General features: G+C 49.1%; 1 protein-coding gene across 3 annotated transcripts in view; it reads left to right on the top strand.

Moving 5' to 3' along the window:
* Positions 1–1032: 1032 nt before the first annotated feature.
* WDR4 (WD repeat domain 4) overlaps positions 1033–25019 on the top strand; it is a 35302-nt gene continuing 11315 nt past the window's right edge. Inside the window, exons 1-7 of one of the 3 annotated variants that reach the window (XM_049874950.1) lie at positions 1033–1171; positions 2783–2848; positions 4440–4583; positions 17380–17536; positions 20251–20363; positions 22857–22917; positions 23475–23573. In XM_049874950.1, coding sequence (XP_049730907.1) covers positions 1083–1171; positions 2783–2848; positions 4440–4583; positions 17380–17536; positions 20251–20363; positions 22857–22917; positions 23475–23573 — 729 coding nt within the window. In that variant the 5' untranslated portion in view covers positions 1033–1082. Of the gene's footprint in view, positions 1172–1461; positions 1530–2782; positions 2849–4439; positions 4584–17379; positions 17537–20250; positions 20364–22856; positions 22918–23474; positions 23574–25019 lie in introns of those variants that run through there. The other 2 variants (XM_049874953.1, XM_049874952.1) reach the window with 2 other exon arrangements.

The following is a 25019-nucleotide window of genomic DNA, read 5'->3' as shown; positions in this document are numbered from 1 at the left end:
TAAAGGCAATCACTGGGTAGGTAACTAAGAGGCACATTTTTTTCAAAGTGGCCAATTAGGTGCTGGAAAAGGAGGAACATCCAAGAGGACAGAGGCAGGAGTCATGTTGAAACATAGATTGGGGAGACACTCCCAAGGAACAGAATTTAGGCCTCCATAAGGAGCATTCCCAACTCCTGGGGGACCTGGAAACAATTCCTCAGTGGATTTCAGATCTGCTATGGGTCAGTGAGGGGATGGGCCTCCCATTCTTCTCCTTTTCAAACAGAAGTGTTTATTATGGACCTCCTTTCCCATTTTACCATTTAAAGTTGGGTGTGTAGAGGGCAGATAACTCATCTTTTCCGTTCGTAGGTCTCTGGACCAAGAGGCACTGCATCTGCAGAGACTCATCCAAATCTAATATAGATCATAAGACCTTGAATTCTGATCCTGATGCTGTGGTTGGATGAGGCCTTTGGGGATCTTGGGAAGAGATGAATCTTTTTCATGTGGACAGATGCGAATAATTTCTGCCAGATAACGGCCTTTTGAAGACATGATCACAATAATGGCCCGAACTCTCCACCCTTCCCTTTGTCCATGCCGTTTACAATGTGACTTTGCTGCTTTTGCCATGAAGATGGGGAGTCTATTTTTCCCAGCCCTTGAATCCTGCTGCCCTCGTGACTTGCTTTGACCAACAGACCATGGCAGAAGTTATCAGTGCACCAGTGAGAAACAGAACTATTGATATATATATACTTACTCACCCACTTACACACACACACACACACACACACACACACACATATATGGAATCCCTGGGTCCTGCAAACGGTTAAGCTCTTGCCTACTAAGTGAACAGTTGGTGATTTGAAATCACCCAGAAGCCACACACATGGGGAAGGTGCACCAAAATCCGCCTGTGCGAGTAAGGAAGAAAATGCTTTTTGCGCATGCCCAAAGCTGGGTCCTCCGCGGGGGTGCGGACCAGGAAGATTACGTCACCGCCCGGCGTCTTCTGGTGACGTCACGGCCCGGCGCCGAGAGGAAAAAGCGCCCTCGGTGCGCACGTGGGCAGCAGCGCGCCGGGTCTACACATGGCGAGTTCGGCGGGGCTGTCGCTGTGCGGGCAGGCGCTGGTGGTGCGGGGCGGTAGCCGGTTCCTGGCCACCACTATTGCAAATAGGTGAGCAGAGAGCCCAGGCTACAGGCTGGGTCGGGGACTAGCGACCCCATGCCCCTGCACCCTTGGTCACCCCAGGAATCTCCACGTGCCGGGACAGTGGAGCCTCCCTTCTCCGCGCCCCCTCTCAGGACCTTCCCAGGCCTTTTTGCGCCCTTAGCCGCCTAGCCCTTGGCGGGGTCAGCTCAACTCCGGCGCCTTCCGGACTCCGGTGGCGGCTGCTCGCGGACTGGGCAGGGCCGGGTCACGTGGGGTACGGGGGCTGGGCTGGGCCAGTGAGGGGTCTCTGGGGTGCTGCCACGACCCACCCTGGGGCGTGGGTGGAAGGCCGTTTTGGTCGCCCGGCTGGAGCGGCTTTCAGGTCTTTATTCTTAGCGAACTGGTTCGATTCTCGTCGTGCGCTGAGCTCACTCCCTCTCTTTGCGGTCGGTGGTGCATGCTCCCTCTTTTTTTTCTCTCCCTCATCCACCGACTGCGCCCTAATTGCTTTCAGGCCTCGGAGATCTTATCCGACACATTATCTTCTTCCTTGCACCCCGAGCTAGCAGCTCGCCCCTGCATTGCGGCCTTTCCCACGGTACTGCCTTTGCTTGCTGTAATTTCATTCTCCTTTAACGTCTACGCAGTGCCTAGATATCGGCCAGAGTTTCAGAACAGCAATGTCGATCGAACGGCCTTAACCCATGAAACTGGGGGTATTAATAGTGGTCCGTTTCGCTCTCTTGTTTCCTTTCCCAGGGGAGTTGTGATTCTCTTTCACACTGCACGTAGACGGTGTGTTGATCAAATGTACTCTGCTTGACAGCTGGTTTCAGAAATCCTATTAGATGTTCATTTTAAGTTTTACAAAGAATTATTCACAGAGCTGTCTTGTATTCCAGATCTTGTTTTAGAGACACGCAGTCTCTAGTATATGTTGCAGTGAGCCATGGGGATATTAGACCTGTTCTGTGTGTTTCAGTCTAGGCTTTTTGAGGAAAGCCAGTGGCTGGCAAGGTTTCTGATTTTGAAGAATGCTTTTTACTTTACAGTATCTACCTATAAGTGGACAGTCACTTCCAAGGGTATAGGTACGTGTGAGATGTCTTCCTGTGTCAAGGCACTGGGGCGCGGGTGGGAATGGGAGAATGGAGAGGTTAGGGCCTGACCAGGAAGGTGGGTGATTCCTGTGATGGTAAGTGCTTGGGAGTCTTGAGAGCTTTTTCAGGTAGGCGAGGGTATGTAAGACACTTTTCTAAATAAGCAATGGCAGTTTGAAATTTGGCTACAAAAAAAAAAAAAAAAAAACCCACTGAAAATTCAATATCAAAACACAGTTTCTTTTCACAGAATCATGTTGCATTGATTTCCTAGCACCTGGAAAAACAGCATTTAACTTCTATGGAGTTTTTTCCTCCTCATTTATTTTAGGGAACTGATGTTTTTGGACAGAACCATGCCTGTTTTGTGTGGCAAATCTAAATAGGAGATGAAAGAAATGGAATTCTTTAACTGTTCCCTGAATCTTTCTTGTTGGGGATAATTTAATGAGTATGCAGATATTTTCTGTCTCAAGAATAAAATATAAGAACTTTTAATAAAAACCTATTAAATCCATTTTTTTTTTTTTTTTAGCAATGATGACAGCATCTTCATATATGATTGCAGTACTGCTGAGAAGAAGCCACAGGAAAATAAAGGGTGAGATGCCTAGAAGTCACCTCAGGGCCTGATCAGTGGTTTGAATTAATAGGATCTGGGGAGCAGAAGATGAAATTGTTCTTATTGCTGAATTCTTAGTTTCCGTTACCCTACTGTGGAAACCCTGGTGGCGTAGTGGTTAAGTGCTGTGGCTGTTAACCAAGAGCTCAGCAGGTCGTCCTATAGAGTCGCTCTGAGTTGGAGTTGACTCGATGGCAGTGGGTTACCCTACTGTGTGGATAAGGAGCCCTGGCAGCGCAGCGATTATGTGCTCAGCTGCTAACTGAAAGGTTGGCGGTTCAAACCCACCCAGTGGCTCCTCCGGAGAAAGACCTAGCAGTCCACTTCCGTAAAGATTACAGCCAAGAAAACCCTCTGTGGCAGCTTTACTCTGTCACATGCGGTCGCCATGAGTGGGAATCAACTCAGTGGTAACAACAACAGCAACACTCTGTGGGTAAAATAAGTACCGCTTCAGGAAAGAAACAGAGTGCACTTTCAAATCAGGCATTAAGAATGTTGGGACTTTTCTACATACTTTTAATTAGTTTCAACCAGAGTAACTATCTCTTTGACTTGTTGAAATAATGGTATACATTTAAAATGCAGGGAAGGCCCCAAAAAAACCCCAAATCTGTTGCCATTGAGTCGATTCCGACTCACAGTGACCCTATACGACAGAGTAGAACTGCCCTATAGGGTTTCCAGGGAGTGGCTGCTGGATTCAAACTGCTCACCTTCTGGTTAGCAGCCGTAGCTCGTAACCACTGCGCCACCAGAGCTCTGCATGGAAGGCAGAGGTAGGGAATTAACCTTACCTAATGGAAAGGTGGAAATGCTGGTGGCGTAATGGTTAAGAGCTGTGGGTGCTAACCAGAAGGTCAGCAGTCCAGATCCACCAGGCGCTCCTTGGAAACCCTGTGGGGCAGTTCTGCTCTGCCCTATAGGGTCACCATGAGTTGGAATCGACTTGATGGCAATGGGTAAGGGTGAGGTAATTGGAAGATAAGAAAAGCAGTGTGTGATGGCCTTAAATGGTGGCTTTCTTTAGCATAGTTGACCTGTGGCTCTGGATTAGTTCCTGTCTGTGAGAGGGTGGGTCCGTATGATCTGTGAGGGTCCTTCCAGCTTGGCTGTTCTGATTCTGGTGTGAATGCTGAGAGATTTTTCTGTTTAGTTAGATTTTACTCCTCTAACGTTAGAGCTATGTTGAACTCCCCCACCCATTTAATAACACATCCTTATATTCTGGCTGGAGTCCTGGGTGGTAGAAATGGTTTATGTGCTAACTGAAAGGTTGGTGGTTCGAGCCCACCCAGAGGTGCCTCGGAAGAAAGGCCTGGCGATCTGTTTGTGAAAAATCAGTCATTGGAAACCCTGTGGAGCACAGCTCTTCGCTGACACACATGGGAGCACCACGAGTCAGAGTTGACTTGACAGCAGCTGGTTTGGTTGCATATTTTGGGTACATGAGCCTCATGAGAGCGTGTTCTGCCTCTGCTTGTCTTGTAAACTACCAAGGCTGGTCGTGCGGGAGCGCAGCTTCATTTGCTCGGTGAAGGTGTAATTGTTCCCCTCTTCTCTTTCCCAGGGAGGACGGGCAGCCCGTGGAGAAGGGGAGCGACACGATTCTGGCTTCCACCTTCTCTGAGTCTGGCAGCTATTTTGCTTTGACCGATGACAGTAAGCGTCTGATTCTTTTCCGTACAAAACCATGGCAATGTCTGAGTGTCAGGTATGAAACGCTAGTGCTGAATAATTAAGATGTCATATGCAGAACTTATGTTTGCATGTCATTAACAACATCAGTGAAAGTAGTAATAAGCAACTAACATGTACCATCAGTTATGTGCCTGGCACTGTTTTTAGCGCTTTATCTGTGTTAACTAAGTCCTTATAACAGCCTTATGAGGGAGCTAGGGCCACTGTCCCTCCCACATCCTCTCAGGAGGAGGTGGCTGACCTCAGGTGAGTTGGCGTGGAGAGCAGAGTTGGGACCTGAACTTAGTTACTCTCCTCCAGGGGTTGGTAACTCTATCACAGATGGTGCGCGCTGGGCCTTGTGGTAGCAGAAGTAAACACCTTCAGCACATACCGTGAGGGCTGGGGTGTCTGTAAGTTCCGGCGTCTGTAGCATGGTGTGATGCAGGTGGTTTGTAAGTTAGAACACTTTTCCCCTGAGGATCTGAAGAATGGGAGGGAGCTCGATGTTGATGGAAAGCACCAGGTCAGTCACTCAGGCGGGAACACAGATAGCACCAGGCCTAGGCATTTGCTCTTACCCAGCACAGTCCCACACATGTTCTTTTACCTTCCATGCCTCTTTGGAATCTGTCTCTGTCGCTTTCTACGAGCGAGGGAGTGCTGCAGTTTTCTGCATCTCTGTTTCTGAAGACACCGTCTGGTCTCACTAGCACTGTATTCTTAAGGAGAGGCGCTGGAGTGATGTATGTATGGTACACCATGCTGGGCAGGTCTAAGTATTTATTGGTTCTGAAGGTCTTCGAATGTGACTCTATTTGCCTAATAAGAGTCAGGGCCAGAATTATTCTGATTTTCCTGCAACACTGATGTAAGGGTGGCTTAGAGCAAAATTGCTCCTGTGTGTTCCCTGAGTTTTTCCTCCCTGAAGCTGCAGGGTCTAACTGGCCCTTGGTGCTCAGAGAAAAACATACACAGGTTATAATATTTGAACTGTTATGGTTAAGTTCTTTCTGTTTGTAGTTGGCCCACACCTGTATTGGGGCCAGCCGCACTTTTTAGATTTGTTTCATCTTATTTTCTAAGAAGAGTAAAAAGCCAAAATCCAGGTGGCATCCAAAGCGGGGAACACCTCCTCTGCCCTTAGACCAGTCAGATTAAAAATAAACTGAAGGAACATGCCTTCATTTTTATTATATACTTGTTTATAGATGTCTGGTAGGTCATAGATGGACTTGATTCAAAGCAACAAAACAAACAACTGGGTACAGGGTGAAACATAAATTTTCCTCCACCCCTCACCCTCCAGTCCCCTTTCTACAGGCAATTACAGCCTGCTAGTAGAAGAATGACTTAAGTGTACATTGCCATGTACCTAAATGATAAAAAAAAAAAAAAGATGGTTAATAATAAATTGCTTCTTCTAGCTGACTCCCGTGAATTCATATCATGGTTCTTTTGAAAGCCTTTAAAGAAGTATCATCTTGTGAAAATGGCCAAAACATGAGCAAATCATTTAAGACATGATGTTGCTAAGTGTTTTTAGAACTCAGTGTAAATGGTACAAGGTGACCTTGAGGTTTTGACCTTTAGCCTTTGTAGCCCCAGATTCTGCATCCTTTTTACAGCCTTGGACAGTGGCTCCACTGCTTTCTAGTTGGTTGGCCTTGTTGTTAGGTGCCGTCCAGTTGGTTCCAACTCACAGCAACCCTGTGTACAACCGAAGAAAATATAAGATACTGCTGGGTCCCACACCATCCTCACAGTTGTTGCTACGTTTAAGCCCTTTGTGGCAACCACTGTGTCAGTCCATCTCATTGAAGGTCTTCTGCTTTTTCGCTGACCTTCTGCTTTACCAAGTGTGAATGTTCTCCAGGGACTGGTCCTGATAACATGTCCGAAGTATGTGAGACACAGCCTCCCCATCCTCCCTTCTAAGGAACATTCTGGCTGCACTTCTGCCAAGATGGTTTTGTTTGTTCTGGCAGCGCATGGTATATTCGGTATTCTTCGCCAACACCGTAATTCAAAGGCGTCAGTTCTTCTTTGGCCTTCGTTATTCATTGTATAACTTTCGCGTGCGTATGAAGTGATTTGAAAACACCATGGTTTGAGTCAGGTACAGCTTAGTCCTTGAAGTGACATTTTTTCTTTTTAACACTTTAAATAGGTGTTTTGCAGCAAATTTGCCCAATGCAATATGTAGTTTGACTTCTTGACTGCTGCTTTTATGGGCGTTGATTGTGGATCCAAGTAAGGTGAAATCTTTGACAACTTCAATATTTCCTTCACTTACCGTGATGTTGCTTATTGGTCCAGTTGTGAGGATTTTGATTTCTATATTTTGAGGTGTAATCCATACTGAAGGCTGTGGTCTTTGATTTCATCAGTAAGTGCTTCAAGTCCTCTTCACCTTCAGCAAGCAGGGTTGTGTCATCTGTATATCACAGGCTGTTAGTGAGTCTTACTCCAATCCTGATGCTATGTTCTCCTTCACATAGTCCAGCTTTTGGAATTATTTGCTCAGCATACAAATTGAATAAGTATGACGAAATGATACAACCCTGACACACACCTTTCCTGATTTTAAGCCACACGGTATCTACTCGTTCTGTTTAAATGACTTCCTCTTGGTCTGTGTATAGGTTTCAAATGAGCACAATTGAGTGTTCTGGAATTCCCATTCTCCACAGTGTTATCTATAATTCGTTATGATCCATACATCCAGACTGCCTTTGCATAGTCAAAAAAATACTGGCAAATATCTGGGATTCCCTGCTTTCAGCCAAGATCCATCTGACATCAGCAATGATACCTTTCGTTCCCTGTCCTCTTCTAAACCCGGTTTGAACTTCTGGCAATTCCCTGCTGAAGTACTACCACACAACAGTTTTTGAATTTTTTTTAGCATGATTTTACTTCCGTGTGATATTAACGATATTGCTGAGTAATTTCTGCATTCTGTTGGATCACCTTTCTTTGGAATGGGCACAAATATGCATCTGTTCCAGTGGTTGGCCAGGTAGCTGTCTTCTAGATTTCTTGGCATAGGTGAGTTTAGTGTTTGTTGAAACATCTCAGTTGGTATTCTGTTAATTCCTAGAGTCTTGTTTTTTGCCAGTGTCTTCAGTGCAGCTTAGATTTCCGCATTCAGTACCATTGATTCTTGATCATATGCTACCTCCTGAAATGGTTGAACGGCAGCTGATTCTTTTTGGTCTAGGGACTCTGTATTCTGTCCATCTTCTTTTCATATGTCTTGCATTATTCAACATTTTGCCCATAGAATCCTTCAGAATTGCAACTCAAGGCTTGAATTTTTTCTTCCGCTCTTTCAGCCTGAGAAACGCTGAGCGTGTTCTTCCCTTTTGGTTTTCTAACTCCAGGTCTTTGCTGTGTTGTCATACAGTGTCTTTTCAAGCTGCCCTGTGAAGTCTTCTATTCAGCTCTTTTTCTTCGTTATTCATTCTGTTTGCTTTAGCTACCCTAGATCAAGGGCAAGTTTCAGAGTCTCTTCTGACATCCGATTTGGTCTTTTCTTTCTTTTCTGCCTTTGTAATGACCTCTTTTGCTTTCTTCATGTATGATGTCCTTGAAGTTATCCCACAGCTTGTCTGGTCTTTGGTAATTAGTATTCAGTGTGTCATATCTATTCTTGAGATGGTCTCTGAATTCAGGTGGGATATACTCAAGGTTGTACTTTGCCTCTTGTGGAAGTGTTTTAATTTTATTCAGGTTCAAGTTGAAGTTGCATGTGAGCAGTTGCTGGTCTGTTCTGCAGTTAGCCCCTGGCCTTCTGACTGATGATACTGAGCTTCTGCATCATCTCTTTACACAGACGTAGTCGCTTTGATTCCATTTGGTGAGGTCCAAGTGTATACTTGTCATTTACGTTGTTGAAAAAAGGTATTTCCAATGAATAGGTTGTTGGTCTTGGAAAATTCTGTCATGTGATCCCTGGTGTCATTTCTATCACCAAGGCCATAGTTTCCAACTACTTGATCCTTTGTTTCCAACTTTTCCATTCCAATCACCAGTAATTATCAATGCATCTTAATTGCCTGTTTGATCAATTTCAGACTGCAGAAGTTGGTAAAAATCTTCAAATTCTTCATCTTTGGCCTTAGCAGTTGATGCATAAATTTGAAAATAGTCATATTAACTGGTCTGCCTTGTAGGTGCATGGATATTATCCTGTCACTGAAAGCGTTTTATTTCAGGATAGATCCTGTTAAATTTGTCATTCCCTGAATAGTAGCCTTTTGGATTGTTCAATTCAAAATGGCCAGTACCAGTCTGTTTGAGCTGACTGTTGCCTAGGATATCAGTCTTCAAGCATTCCCTTTCATTTTTGACAACTTCCAATTTTCCTATATTCATACTTCGTATATTCCATGTTCTGATGACTAGTGGACATTTGCAGCTGTTTCTTCTCATTTTGACTCATGCCATATCAGCAGATAAAGGTCCTCAAAGCTTGACTCCATCCGTGTCATTAAGGCTGACTCTACTTCTAGAACGCAGCTGTTCCCCTGTCTTTTGAGTGCCTTCCAACCTGAGGGGCCTATCTTCGCGCTATATCAGTGTTCTGCTGCTATTCGTAAGGTTTTCACTGGCCAGTCCTTCAGAAGTAGACAGCCGTATCCTTTTCCTAGTCTTAGTCTGAAAGCTCCACTGAAGCCTGTCCACCATGGGTGACCCTGCAGGTATTTGAAATGCCGGTGGCATAGCTTCCAGCATCACAGCAATGTGCAAGCCATCATTGTATAACAAACTGACAGACGAGTTGTGGCGGTTGGCCTTAGATTTTTTTTTCCTTACGTATACTTTATTTTTTAGAGAAGCTGTAGGTTTACTGAAAAATTGCGCAGTAAATACAGAATCCCCAAATGCCCTTATTCTCCCTGCAGTTTCTTCTGTTATTAATATCTTGGGTTTCTGTGGTACATTTTTTACAAGTGATGACTCAACATCGATACATTGTGTCTTAGTTACCCAGTGCTACTGGAACAGAAATACCACGAGTGAGTGGCTTTAACAAACAAATATATTTTCTCACAATTTAGAAGGCTAGACACCCCAAGGCTTTCTCTTTCTGTCTTCTCTGGAGGAAGGTTCTTGCTTCTTCTGAGCTTCTCTTCCTGGGTGACCTTTATGTAACTTGGCATCTCCCTTCCCACATCTTTGCTCTGCTCATGTGTTTGTTTGTTGTTGTTGTTGTTAGGTGCCGTTGATTTGGTTCTGACTCACAGTGACCCTGTGTATAACAAAATGAAACACTGCCTGGTCCTGAGCCATCCTTACAATCGTTGTTATGCTTGAGCTCATTGTTGCAGCCACTGTGTCAGTCCACCTCGTAGAGGGTCCTCCTCTTTTCCGCTGACCCAGTACTCTGCTAAGCATGATGTCCTTCTCCAGGGACTGATCGCTCCTGAGAATATGTCCAAAGTATGTAAGACGCAGTTTTGCCATCCTTGCCTCTAAAAAGCATTCTGGCCGCACTTCTTCCAAGACAGATTTGTTCGTTCTTTTGGCAGCCTGTGGTATATTCAATATTCTTTGCCAACACCACAATTCAAAGGCGTCAACTCCTCTTCGTTCTTCCTTATTCATTGTCCAGCTTTCACATGCCTATGATGTGATTGAAAATACCATGGCTTGGGTCAGGCGCACCTTAGTCTTCAGGGTGACATCTTTGCTCTTCAACACTTTGAAGAGGTCCTTTGCAGCAGATTTGCCCAGCGCAATGCATCTTTTGATTTCTTGACTGCTGCTTCCATGGCTGTTGATTGTGGATCCAAGTAAAATGAAATCCTTGACAACTTCAGTCTTTTCTCCGTTTGTCATGATGTTGTTCATTGGTCCAGTTGTGAGGATTTTTGTTTTCTTTATGTTGAGGTGTAATCCATACTGAAGGCTGTGATCTTTTTCATTAGTAAGTGTGAAGTCCTCTTCAGTTTCAGCAAGCAAGATTGTGTCATCTGCATAACGCAGGTCGTTAATGAGTCTTCCTCCAATCCTGATGCCCCGTTCTTCTTCATATAGTCCAGCTTCTCGTATTATTTGTTCAGCATACAGCTTAAATAGGTATGGTGAAAGAATACAGTCCTGATGCACACCGTTCCTGACTTTAAGCCAATCAGTATCCCCTTGTTCTGTCTGAACAACTGCCTCTTGATCTATGTAAAGGTTCCTCATGAGCACAATTAAGTGTTCTGGAATTCCCATTCTTCGCAGTGTTAACCATAGTTCGTTATGATTCAAACAGTCGAATGCCTTTGCATAGTCAATAAAACACAGGTAAACATCCTTCTGGTATTCTCTGCTTTCAGCCAGGATCCATCTGACATCAGTGATATCCCTGGTTCCACGTCTTCTTCTGAAACCAGCCTGAATTTCTGGCAGTTCCGTGTTGATATACTGCTGCAGCTGTTTTTGAATGATCTTCAGCAAAATTTTGCTTGCGTGTGATATTAATGATATTGTTCTATAATTTCTACATTCGGTTGGATCACCTTTCTTGGGAACAGGCATAAATATGGATCTCTTCCAGTCAGTTGGCCAGGAAGTTGTCTTCCATATTTCTTGGCATAGACGAGTGAGCACCTCCAGCACTGCTTCTGTTTGTTGAAACATCTCAGTTGATATTCCATCAATTCCTGGAGCCTTGTTTTTCGCCAATGCCTTTAGAGCAGCTTGGACTTCTTCCTTCAGTACCATCGGTTCCTGATCATATGCCACCTCTTGAAATGGTTGAATATTGACTAATTCTTTTTGGTATAATGACCCTGTGTATTCCTTCTATCTTCTTTTGATGCTTCCTGCATCACATAATATTTTCCCCATGGAATCCTTCACTATTGCAACTTGAGGCTTGAATTTTTTCTTCAGTTCTTTCAGCTTGAGAAACGCCGAGCGTGTTCTTCCCTTTTGGTTTTCCATCTCCAGCTCTTTGCATATGTCACTATAATACTTTACTTTGTTTTCTCTAGTGACTCTTTGAAATCTTCTGTTCAGTTCTTTTACTTCATCGATTCTTACTTTTGCTTTGGCTGCTTGACGCTCAAGAGCAAGTTTCAGAGTCTCCTCTGACATCCATCTTGGTCTTTTCTTTCTTTCCTGTCTTTTCAGTGACCTCTTGCTTTCTTCAGGGATGATGTCCTTGATGTTATTCCACAACTCGTCTGGTCTGCGGTCACTAGTGTTCAATGAGTCAAATCTGTTCTTGAGATGGTCTCTAAATTCAGGTGGGATATACTCAAGGTCATATTTTGGCTCTTGTGGACTTGCTCTGATTTTCTTCAGTTTCAGCGTGAACTTGCATTTGAGCAATTGATGGTCTGTTCCATAGTCGGCCCCTGGCCTTGTTCTGAATGATGATATTGAGCTTTTCCATCGTCTTTTTCCACAGATATAGTCAGTTTGATTTCTGTGTATTCTGTCTGGTGAGGTCCATGTGTATGTATAGTCACCGTTTATGTTGGTGAGAGAAGGTATTTGCCATGAGGAAGTTGCTGGTCTTGCAAAATTCTATCATTCGATGTCCGGCATTGTTTCTATCACCAAGGCCATATTTTCCAACTACTGATCCTTCTTCTTTTCCAGTTTTCACATTCCAATCGCCAGTAATTATCAATGGATCTTGGTTGCGTGTTCGATCAATTTCAGACTGTAGCAGCTGATAAAAATCTTCTGTTTCTTCATCTTTGGCCCTAGTGGTTGGTGCGTAAATTTGAATAATAGTCGTATTAACTGGTCTTCCTTGTAGGCGTATGGCTATTATACTGTTGTACTTGAGGACAGATCTTGAAATGCTCTTTTTGACGATGAATGCAACACCATTCCTCTTCAAGTTGTCATTCCCAGCATAGTAGACTATATGATGGTCCAATTCAAAATGGCCAATACCACGTGTTTCGTCTCTCTTTTATATCGCAGAAGAGACTGACTCAAGACACATCTTACACCAACCCAGCCTCATTAACGTAACACAGATAACCCATTCGCAAGAGTAGAGGTTACGGTTTACAACACGTATTTTGGGGGGGCACGATTCAATCAGTAACACATCGTTACTAACGAAAGTAAAGTACGCATTTCACTTTATGGCATACTCTGTTGTATAGCCCTGGGGGTTTTGAAAAATGCATGACGTCACGTGTCCACCATTGCACTATCGTGCGGGATAGTCTCACTGTCCTAAAACTGCTGTCGTTTGGCCTTAGTTCTGAGTTGCTTCAAAAACCTGTGGGGAAGGAAGGGCGTGTTTAAAGTAGGCAAGGTAGTGGCAGAGATTTCATCTCCTTTGTAAAAGAAGGGGTCCCTGTATAGTACTGAAAGGTTGGTGGTGTGAGTTCACCCAGAGTGACCTCTGAAGAAGGGCGTGGTAACAGACTTCCGAAAAGTCAGCCTTTGAGAACCCGGTGGAGTGCAGTTCTACTTTGACCCACGTGGGGTCACCGTGCGGCGGAGTCGACTCCACTGCAACCGGCCGGTAGTAGAGGAGGATGGTAGTGGCTCACGCCTTCCTCGCACTGGCTGCTCATTTCGCCTGTGTCAGGTTCCTTAGAATCTCAGGAGGGGCTTTGGCCCCAAGAAGACAGAAGGCGAATGAGCAGATGGGATCTGATGGCAGATCCTCTTGGTGAAGTTAAGAGTGGTATGGCAGTGCCTCTGAAATGCCCATGTCCAGGCTTCGCTGGGGCACCTTGTTCCAGTGTAAACTCTGACTCTTTAGTCCTGGGGGGCCCTGAGGGCCTGCATTTTCACCAAGCTGTCCATTGCTGTTGGGCTGTGGACAGCACTTTGTATGGCTCGGTATCACAGAACTCAAATTGCCCTCCACCTGTGACTCCCATGGGCTTTGTAAACCTGCAGCAGGCCACCGAGTCGGTGAGGAGACTTGGGGAATGATCAGAGGACCTAGGGGTGTTTGGCCTGGGTAGCAGAAGACTTGAGTGTCTTGTAGGCTTGAAGGGCTATGTTGGGATGATAACTAAACCTATGCTGTTGTGCCTCCTGGAGGCACACCTGGAACAGTGAGAGACTTGTCAGCCCAGGTAAAGACTTTCTGAAGACGGAAATGAGAGAGGCGATGTGGCTGTATGGGATCCCCTTATGTGGCTGTACAGTTTTTTTTTTTAACCATCCCAGTGTGGATGGACATTTTTTGCTTGTGTTTTGCTTGCTTCACTGTTTTACAAAGTGCTTCAATGAATAACCATGCAAAGGTATAATACTTTCTATTTGTCTGCTTATCTGTAGGAGAAATCCCGCAAAGTAAATAGCTGGTTCAAAAGATACATGTATTTGTAATTTTGGTGGATAATCCCAGATTGCCCACAGGGACTATGCCTGTTTACCGCCCAGAGTGTAAGGGTGCTGCCTTTCTCCACCCTGTGTCGACAGCACAGGGTGTTAGCAAGCAAACTTATCATCTTAGTCTCATAGAAGAAAAATCCTATCTTGTGTTCTTGTTTTATCACGAGTGAGGGAGAGCACTTTTTATATATATATATACATATATGTATGTATTTAAGAAACAGTAGTGTCTTGTGAGCTATATTAAAACCCAACATGTTGCTGCTGAGTCGATTCTGACTCATAGCGACGCTATGGGACAGCGTAGAACTGCCCCACAGGGTTTCCAAGGAGCGCAGGTGGATTCAAACTGCAGACTTTTTGGTTGGCAGCTGAGCTCTTAACCACTGCACCACCAGGGCTCCAGTGAACTGTATTATCTTTTTTTTTTTTTTTTTCCTGTTGATCGTTGGTCTTTTTTTGTTGACCGTAAGGAAATTCAGGGTTTTCCTGTTTGTTTTAAATATAAGCCTGTCTGCACAAACCACAGTTGCACATACTGTTTTGTAGCCCAGTTGCTTAAAGTGTGATAATTTGTAGCCCTGGGACATTGGGGTCCCATTTTCCTGGGTATCTGCTTCACCTGACAAACGTCTCAAAGGCCAGCCGAGGAGAACTGCAGCAGATGTGTGGCGTACTTGTTGATGTCATGGTTAGTGCCTTTTGCGGAATTGTACCTGGTATGCTGTCTGAGGGATGGAAAATTGGATCAGGGAAACCAAGGACGGGTTCCTCTGAGTACAGTTCGGTTACTGTTTTCCCCTTAATTTTATGGTCCGTAATCTGAAACCAGGGCAGAGTACACAGTGGGAATAAAAATCACCCTTAACCTCGCCACCCAAAGGTGTCCCCTGTGAATAACGAACATGGCGGTGTGTGTCCTCCAGCTTGTCTCTGCAGGCGTGGCATTTGCAGATGTTAAGTTGTAGCATTGGTAGCCCGGTTTCCCTCACGTGGTGTCTGTCATAGTGTCTGTGGTGAAGGTTATGTCGCCTCCGTCGTTGGACCCTTAGGTTGTCTCCGCTGTGAGCACTGTTGGCGTGGGCTCTCCCTCTGGGAGCCTGAGGCCGAGGGGTGTCCAGTGTTATGGCTGCTGACCGAGGAGCTGTTTGGAGAGGAGCTGCCGCCCTCGAGTGGGAACGGGGGTGGTCAGCGTGTCCCCGTGGAGGGAGAGGAGGCGAGAAGTCATGCCGTACCTGGGTGTGTGGAGGCCTGGCTGCGGTTAGGACTTCAGCACACACTTCAGGGGAACACAGTTCACCCCATAACGGACCTGAGCATCGGGCCATACAGCAGGCTGCACCCTGGAACCCCTGCCAGGCCACATTTACCCTGAGCTGCGGAAAGCAGCAAAGGGACCAGATAAGGAATTCCATTTTTGTGCCGAGCTAGATGTGAATGCAGGCGGGGAGGCAGAGACCAGGACCAAAGGGGGTGTGAGGGGCGCAGTGGGGGAGGGGTCGGGGGTGCTCAGACGTGGACAAGGTCATTGAACCCAGGGCCAGCGTTTGCTGTGGACTTCAGTCCCAGGCTGTCCCTGTTGATGTCGTGGTTGGGGTTTTGTCGCAGCTGCTTCGTTCACCGATTAGAACGCAGGGCCGTGTTGCTGGCACCTCACGGGCCGTTCGTTTCAGTGACAGCACGCTGCGGGTTTTGATAAATCTTGCCTCCTCCCCAGCTTAATCGCCTTTCTGTTGTCATTTTCTCCATATTTACTACATGACGGCCCCCCTCTGCAGTTCCATGGGCACCAGTAAGCTGGCGGGGGAGGAGTTTCAGCTGCTGAGGCGGCACAGCGCAATGATGGACAGGAGAACGAGCGGCAGGGCTTTGTCCCTTTCTTCTTTCGTCCTTTTGTCCCTGAGCTCGGGAGTGCAGGGTCTTGTCAGTCCACGTGTTGGGGACAGCATTCCTTTAAGCCCCAGGTTTCCTTTCTAGCTAACATCTGACGGCAGTCCAGCAACAGTGGGGTCTGCGTGTACGTTAGCTCTTTCCTGGGAATGCGGGCCTGCCTCCTTGGATGGGGCACGGAGGGACAGGACGGCCGCTGTTCTGTGAAGAGCTGAGAGTGTTACTTCTGGTATGTAAGGAGTGTCTTTGTAAAGTGAAGCCCAGGTCCCTTGCCTTCTGGTGAGCACATTATCTTCCTTTAGAGATGAGATGGCAGGTGATGACGATACACGGAGATGCCACAGACCCTGATCCAGGTTACCTCACGGACACTGAACATAACTTTGCTTGTTAGGGCTAACATCGTTATTGAGCCAGTTGATAAATGTGATGAAACGTGTGGGTCTGGTCAAGGGCTGAATTTGTGAGCACACTCACCCAGTGTGACCTGAGCTGGAACTTCTGGGTCTGGTCAAGGGCTGAATTTGTGAGCACACTCACCCGGTGTCACCTGAGCTGGAACACGTGGGTCTGGTCAAGGGCTGAATTTGTGAGCGCACTCACCCAGTGTGAGCTGAGCTGGAACATATGGGTCTGGTCAAGGGCTGAATTTGTGAGCGCACTCACCCAGTGTGAGCTGAGCTGGAACTTGTGGGTCTGGTCAAGGGCTGAATTTGTGAGCGCACTCACCCAGTGTGAGCTGAGCTGGAACATGTGGGTCTGGTCAAGGGCTGAATTTGTGAGCGCACTCACCCAGTGTGAGCTGAGCTGGAACATGTGGGTCTGGTCAAGGGCTGAATTTGTGAGCGCACTCACCCAGTGTGAGCTGAGCTGGAACTTGTGGGTCTGGTCAAGGGCTAATTTGTGAGCGCATTCACCCAGTGCGAGCTGAGCTAGAAGTCAGGCCTGTCCAGCTGTCAGTGCCCCTGGTTGGCACTTGCCCCTGGACCCAGGGAGTGGCCTCTGGAGGGTCACACGGTGCTTGTTCTGCCGCCTTGGGTCGTACTTAGCCCCAATGCTCAGGGTGTCAGAGACAGTCCCCTCTTCTGCGGGGGGTACAGCTCAGGCAGGATGTGTGGGATTCTGGGTCTCCTTGTGACAAAACAGGGGTCGCGGTCACTGGTGGTCCTGGTGGTGGAAGCTCTAAGGCGGGTCCCAGGTGGGGGTGTGCTTTTGTCTGTCTTTAATGGTGTCCCAGGGCTCACTTGACACTTGAGCTGACTGCTGTCTCCCCAGGTACGCAGCAGAGGTTCTGGGGTCCAGGAGCAATTTCCCCAACGTTTTGTTTTGGCAGTTTTCAAATACAGCAAAGTTGAAAGAATTTTATGTAAAAAATCCTGCATTCTGTCATTAGGAGCAATTTTTCTAGAGGAAAAACAGTAGAAGTAAAGTTTGTCTAAGGCATTGGCTTTGTCGCGGTTGTTTTGATGGCTTTACGTGTTTGGCACCGTCTTTGGTAATGGGGAAGGAAAACATACGTGAGGACCTGACGCATACCAGCTGAATACGTGATTTCGGGGTCTGTCAGGGGACTTTGTATAAATTTTGATAAATGACGTGGGATCTGTCTGGCTTTCTAGGACCGTGGTGAGGCGATGCACTGCCCTGACATTCACAGCCTCCGAGGAGAAGGTTCTCGTGGCGGACAAGTCTGGGGATGTCTATTCCTTCTCTGTGTTGGAGCCTCAGGGACGTGGAAAGCTCGAGCTGGGACACCTGTCTATGCTGTTGGATGTGGTACGTAGGTGATTGCTTCGCCGATGTCTGCTCTGCGTGTCTGCCACGCCCGTTCCCTGTCCAGCTCTCCTAGCACATTGCGTGGGTGCATTATTAGGATAACTCTTGGGAGGGAGCTTGCCAAATAGTCTTGTGTCAGTTTGGCAAAAAACGTGAGTGCTGGTTTTATGTAAGGAGTTGGGCTAGAGTTCTCCGCAAGATGGAGAGGATGGGGAAGACACGGCCCCCTTGTGGCGGCTCATGAGGCATTGGGAGAAGCAAGTAATAGCTGTGATGGTGGCAGAGCATAAGAACGATGCGGAGGGGGCAAAAAGAAGGACTGGTAGTTTAGGGCAGGGAGAGTGGTTCGTTTGTTAGTTAAAATGAAGATGCCCTATGTCCTTGCTGTTGTTAGGTGCCGTCGAGTCAGTTCCAACTCATAGCGACCCGGTGTACAACAGAACGAAACACTGCCTGGTCCTGTGCCATCCTCACAGTCGTCGTTATGCTTGAGTCCATTGTTGCAGCCAATGTATCAGTCCATCTCGTTGAAGGTCTTCTTCTTTTTCACTGACCCTCTACTTTACCAAGCATGATGTCCTCTCTGGGGACTGATCCCTCTTGATAACATGTCTAAAGTATGTGAGACAGAGTCTTACCATCCTAAGCGGCATTCTGGCTGTGCTTCTTCCAAGACAGATTTATTCATTCTTCTGGTAGTCCATAGTGTATTCAGTATTCTTTGACAACACCATAATTCAGAGGCATCATTTCTTCATCATTCTTCCTTACTCGTTGTCCAGCTTTCACATGCATATGAGGCTATTGAAAATACTGTGGCTTGTGTCAGACGCACCTTAGTCCTCAATGTGATATCTTTGTTCTTCAACACTTTAAAGAGGCCCTTTGCAGCAGATTTGCCCAGTACAGTGCATCTTTTGATCTCTTGACTGCTGCTTTTATGGGCGATGAAATCCTTGACAGCTTCACTCTTTTCTCTGCTTATCATGATGTTTATTGGTCCAGTTGTGAGGATTTTTGTTTTCTTTATGCTAAGGTACAGTCCATACTGAAGACTGTGGTCTTTGATCTTCATCAGTAAGTGCTTCAAACTCCTCTTAGCTTTCAGCAGGCAAGGTTGTGTCATCTGCATATCATGGGCTGTTAATGAGTCTTTCTCCAGTCCTGATGCCCTGTTCTTCCTCATATAGTCCAGCTTCTTGGGTTATTTGCTCAGCATACAGACTGGATGGAAAACTTGGTGGCATAGTGGTTAAGAGCTACAGCTGCTAACGAAAAGATCGGCAGTTTGAATCCACCAGGCGCTCTTTGGAAACTCTAGGGGGCGGTTCTGCTCTGTACTGCAGGGTCACTGTGAGCCAGAATCGACTTGACGGCAGTGGGTTTGGTTTGGTTTTTATGCAGATTGAATAAGTGTGGTGAAAGGATACAACCCTGACACACACCTTTCCTGATTCTGGGTCTTTACTTTTATGGACGTAAAGCACATGTGGGTCCAAAGCAATGCCTGGGTGCCCCAGGGACGTTGGGGTGCATTCCGAGCAGGGTGGGCAGCGTCTTTCCCAGTTGGGGCAGCACAGCGAGTCCTCGGGTTTGCTCTGTAATGTCGTTATTGCAGGCGTGTGCCACCGTGGCTCCTGCCCTGTGACAGTGTCCTCTGCCCCCAGAAAGTCTGCACAGCCTGCCCTTAGCCTGTGTGGAAATGCTGAGGGTCCGAGGAGCGTATGTGAGCCCCCTGGAGGCTTGCAGGGAGGTGGGAGAACCAGCGCCTGTACTTGAGGCCATGTGGTCTCAACAAGGCAGCTTCTCTGTGGAGACTGTTCGGTGAGCAGGAAGGGCCACAGCTGGAAATGCCGCCGCCTCCCAGGACCTGGGGGTGGAGGTGAGAGGTGAGCAGGACAGGCGGTGAGGGGTGCTACCCCTTTGCATCCTGCATGTCTGGGTGAGAGTGTGGCTCTCCCATAGTGGGAATGGCCCTCTAGGGAGAGCCCTGTATCCAGGAGACAAGTGAATGGAGGTAGGAAGTGGATAAGCGATTCCAGACGTGGGCTCAGGCTGGGTCTGGTGTTGGAGCAGGGAGCCAGCAGGAGCAGCGGGTCGAGAGCGCCACCCTGGTTTGGTCCTCACAGTAGGCCCTGAGCTGGACACTGTCCCATCCCATCTACAGATGACTGCCCGGGGTCCAGGGAGGGCCAGCGCGTGGGGGTGCCAGGGCAGGAGCTGAGCAGGGAAAGGAGATAACCAGGGTGTCTGAAGGAGAAAGCACCAGGCTTGGTGATGGGCGTGGGGAGAGTGAGAGGAAGACGGGGAAGTGACCCCACACTGTTGGAGCCGAGGGACTTGTATGTGGGGTATGGTGGGTGGGAACAAAGACTTCTGTAGGTGTGATGAGCTGGAGGAGACAGGGCACCCAGGGAAGTCCTTCACTGGTGCAGAGCTGAGGGTGGGGCTGGGGTGGGCTCGGGACCCACCCAGAGCAGGAGAAGGGGCTGGGTAGGCCTGGACACTAGTTAGACTAGGGGCGTCTGGAGGGGACAGGAGCTGGTCTGACGTACCCTAGGGCCACGTCCCATTCCTGATTGGGTGCAGGCTCCCTTCCGAAGGGCCTTTGGGGTGTCGATGGGGCCCAGATGCGGGATGAGAAGCGGGGCATTGTGACTGCAACTGGAGAGGTGCAGCCTTTGTGTCTTCCTTCATTTGTCCCCACAACGCAGGCAGTGAGTCCTGATGGCCGCTACGTGCTCACTGCAGACCGTGACGAGAAGATTCGCGTGAGCTGGTTGGCAGCGCCCCACAGCATTGAGTCCTTCTGCCTCGGACACACCGAGTGAGTGTCCTTCCTGGGCACTCCCTGCTCCTTGGGCTGCTCACACATCCTCAGCCTTGGCGCAAGCTTGGTTTTACAGCAGGTGGAGGTATGAGAGCTGGTGGGCACTGGGTGGCAGGCAGTCATGGAGCCGCTCGAAACCCTTCTGGCAACAAGACTCCCCCCAGTGCCATGATGGTGCTTCCCGGTGTGTGCTGTCACATCTGGTTGGTCACGTTCTCACCTTCGGCACCTACATTAGGGGGAGATTTTTCATTGCTCCTGAAGTGTTAGCCTAGGCTGACCATTTGTTTTTGCTGCCCACGAAGCCCAGTGTGACCAGAAGCGTGAGAGAAAGGCGTTTGCTCTGAGCCTTTTCCTCTGGTCTGTTACTCCATGTCAACCTCATGATGGGGTTTGTTCTGGAACCTCCTCAGTTCTCAGAGTTGAGGCCCCGGGTCTGCTGGGCAGTTTGGTAGTGATCGTGGTTTACTGATTGTAACTGTCAAAGGATTAAATAGCCTTGAACTTGGCCACCGCCCTTGCTCTTGTCACCTCTGCTTCCTGGTACATGAGCTGTCTTCTTCATGGAATTATGATGGATAAGGAAGGCATTTCTGAGGAATACGGCAATTCTCAGGCAAAAGGCTAGTAAGAGTTTTCACAAAGGAAGAACACTTAGTTTAATTGGCTGAAATGTTTTAAAATATATAACCTGAGGATGGGAAAGAAACAGAAGGGATTTACTTCAGCTCTGGGCTTGCTTGTGTTTTCTTGGTTTCTAATGGAAGGCAAACGTTGACCTCTGAGGAGATTGTTGGTCACTTGGTTGGTACCTCATGGTAGCTTGACTTTTATCTGGCTCCCTAGTAATCAGCAGCTTGGAGTCCCCGTGACCCACAAGCTCTCCAGCCTTTCCCCATTGCTCTGGGCTTGCTGGGGTCTTTGCTGCACCCGACACCACCAGGTATGCTGCTTTCAGGGCCTTTGGACCTGTTGTCCTGAGGAGGGCACTGGTTTTGCCCAGACAGCCCACACTCCTTCCTTCCCTTAGCTTTGGGTTTGAGGCCACCTGTTCTCAGCATGGCCTTCCCTGACTACCACCTCTCAGATGACTCCTGCCCTGGCCAGGCACTTCTTCTTGTCTGGCGCTGTCCATCATGGGAGCCTCGAGCCACACGTCACTTGTGGCTAGTCTGAGGGGAGGCGAGTCGTAAGTGGCAAGTACATACCCGATTTCAAAGACTTATTACCAGAAACCTGTGAAACGTATGGGTTGAATGGCAATATTTTGGATATAACGTGTTAAATAAAAATATATTGCTAAAGTTAATTTCAGTTTTTCTATTTACTTTTTTAATGTGACTTCTAGAAAATTAAAAGTGACAGCCATGCCTCTGTCTGTGGCTTGCCTCGTGTCTGTTGGACAGCACTGAGCCTGGCTCTAGCTCCCAGTCAGACATCTGTCTCCCTCTAGCGTCTGGTTGGAGGGGTTCTGGGTTTTGCTTGTTGCTGTCTCCCCACTCAGCGCAGTGCCTGGCCCGTGGCAGGTGGTCAGTAGATACTTGAATGAGTGATCGTTTCTCTCCTGTTGAGACCTTTGAGGGGACCCACGCCCTCGGGAATGAAAGCCCTGAGCCAAACGTGCGTTTTGTCTTTTCCACTTGGAGAAACAGACTGGGGCCCCAAGTATCTTCCTGGAAGGCAGCCCCTGGTGAGGGAGTGGGGTAGGCTGGGAGGGGTTCGGATAAGGGGAGGGCCAAGGTGGCCTGGCCTAAGGGACCAGCGAGTGAGCTTGACACATTAGTGGTGGCACAAGCCCGAGCTGGTGGGAATGAGGGTGCGCTGCACCCTGGAGGTGCTGAGACTGTGTGTGTGACTGATCAGCTGAGATGGGCTCTGGGGTCATGCTTCCCAGGGTCCACTGTCAACCGCCGCTTTGTCAGGAGAGCAGCCGCAACTTGGCATTCTGTGGCCGTTGCAGGCAGAGCCCTGCATGGGGGACTTGGTGTGGTCCACCGAGCTGGCTCTCTGGCCGGGCCACCAGGTTTCTGGTGCCGAGGCTGCGTGGTGGCTGGGGAGTGACTGGGCTCTCGTTCCCGCTCCATGGAGGGAGCTTCAGGTGCCTGGGGCCTGGCTGTGAGGGGGCCTCCTATCTGCATGCTGCTTTCCTTCCCCGTGCTCTATCCTCTGGGTCTCACTGTCATCAGTGCCATCACTCGGCGGCAGGTGTGTAGTGACGTGTGGCTGGCATAAGTGAGGTGTGGGGGCGGTGAGATGGGTCCTTGGTGGCCGTGTCGCTGAAACGCTCTTGTGCTGTCGGCACAGGCCCACATACAGCACGTGTATCCCTGACCCCTGTTCACATGTGGCCTCTTTTCGGGGGCAGGCGAGTCTGTTGAGGTCGTGGGGAGGCTGGGGAGGCCTCTGCTTTCTGAACTGCCGGCTGCCTCCAGGATGCGCTGACACTGCAGAGTCTGGTCTAATTCCCCACTCCTCACCTTCCCACTGCAGGTTTGTGAGCCGGATATTCGTGGTGCCCGACCATCCAGAGCTGCTGCTGTCCACCTCTGGGGTGAGTGCTGAGCGTGCTGCCCTTCACTCTGGTTTCCTCGCAACGGAGCTGGGAGCCCAGGGGTGGGGTAGCGCCCTGGTGGGGGCAGCTCAGGTGCGGATTCTCAGGTGCACAGCAGCCCTCTGGGGTAGAAGTCCACGTGTCCCTTGGTGGCCACTAGATGGTGCTTGCTGATCCTGAGTGGCGGAGTGGCTGAGGCTTCCTTGTTGCTCACTGCCGGTTACTCGTGCATGTGTGAGGGGGTGTGTGTGTGTGTGAGTGAGTACATGCTTGGATGAGCCCATCAGCTGTGGTCTCTGACCTCCTAGAACAAGATGGTCTGGCTGTCTTGAGCCCTTGGCCTGCCCTGCTGTGGGGTTTGTGTGAGCTGCTACACGGTGAGACGACCAGGGAGCCTCTGGTTCACAGAGGCCATGCCCACTCTCACCAGCGTTGCCACAGACCACAGCCGGCCAGTCAATCGGGTACACCTGCCAGCCTCTGAACACCTGGTGTTTCTGTGAGCTGCCTCCCACGTCTGCATGTGACGTGGGCTAACCCGTGTCCTTGGCATGCAGGATGGTACCCTGCGGCTCTGGGAGTACCGGAGCGGGCGGGAGCTGCATCGCTGTCTGGTGACCAGCCTGCAGGAGCCGGGTGCGCCCCAGAGAGAGAAGGTAAGGTGCCACATGGCTCACCTGGACCTGTTGGCACGTGCCTGGGCTCCTGGGTTCTCTGAGAACTGTTGTTTCTATGTTAGGAACACTTCTTGACGCCAATGCCAGACTTCTTCCGGAGTGGAAGAGACTGTGTATTTCAGATGCTGAGGGCACCTCACCATGTCAGTGGGAGTCACACATGGGTCACATTCCGTGTGCGTCAGACATGTCGCTTACAGGAGGTCCTCTCTCTCTTGCTTGGAAATGGAGGACGTTGGTGCCTGGGCCAGCAGCCTGGCAGAGGTGCTGTGTGGGTGGGCGGGAGGGGCTCAGTGCCCAAGCAGGGCTCATTTCACGGCCCTAGGTGTGTGTGGCTGGCCCTGGGTGTTCGTAAAGTTTGTGTGAGATGGTTCTGCCATCTTACTGGGAAGGGTGCTTTTTTCTGGCCAGTAGGCGGCACGGGGTGGAGGTTCACCCAGGCAGGACACGAACCTGGTGGGGAGATGGGGGCCCTTGCCCAGGTTCCTGGCCTCCGATTTGGTCTGTGTTGCATCCAGGTCAGATGTCCTACGGCCCTTGTTTTCTTGGACAGGGTGCTGTCAGCTACGCTCCCTCTGGCTTCTTTCCTCCATGTCTGCTCTGTCTACGTGCACTGCAGGCCTCCTGGGGGCGGGTTCTGGTCTGTTCCGGGTGAGCAGCTCTCCTCCGGCTCTGGTGCCGCCTGTGTGCGTGCTCAGTCACCCCCCAGCTCTCCCTCATCCCTGCTTTCCAGGTGAGCTCCGCCCACCATACCACTCCCCGGCTGTGCTGGGGGAGGTAGCTGGCAGTTTGCCAGTTCATGCGGGGGTGGGGTTGGGGACACTGCTATGTAGCCCCCTGTCCTTCCTCACTGGCTCTGTGGGACATCAGTCTGTGCCTCCTCTGTACATGCCCGCCCACACATGCTTCGTCTGTGGAGGCCCTGGGTGTGCTCACAGCACCGCCTGCGCCCTTCCTCCCACGCAGTGCGCCTCAGTATGCTGCATGCTGAGGGCATCACTAGGTGCCAGCAGAGGCCACGTGCCCCTTCTCGGCTGCTCTGCACTGTCTGGGAGGCGTCCCAAGGCCTTGGGTTGTGATGGCAGTGCTGAGGCTGTTCGTGTTTTAAATGGTTAGCGCTTCCTGTGCTCCCTCTTCTTCAGAATAAACCCCAGTGAGGACAGACGAGTGCTGAGTGTGGGCTGCTTTGCTTTGGAAGGCACTGTGGTTTTTCCAAGCCCGTGTCTGCACGTCCCTCTGGAGCACGGCCCTTGGCCTTAGGAGGCTCGAGAACCTGGTGCTGTCTGTAGCCTTTCGTTACCTGCTTCGTTAACATTTTGGTCTCTCTAGTTTTTAAACACTAGAGGCCTTTTTTTTTTTTTCCTCCAGGGTGCCTCCTGTTGGGTTGCTCTGAACCCCTGCCCAGCCCTCCCATGCGTTCCTGGG

The sequence above is a fragment of the Elephas maximus genome, chromosome 2 (assembly GCF_024166365.1).
Source record: "Elephas maximus indicus isolate mEleMax1 chromosome 2, mEleMax1 primary haplotype, whole genome shotgun sequence".
NCBI lineage: Eukaryota > Metazoa > Chordata > Mammalia > Proboscidea > Elephantidae > Elephas > Elephas maximus.
This window is presented reverse-complemented; position numbering and strand designations above follow the sequence as displayed.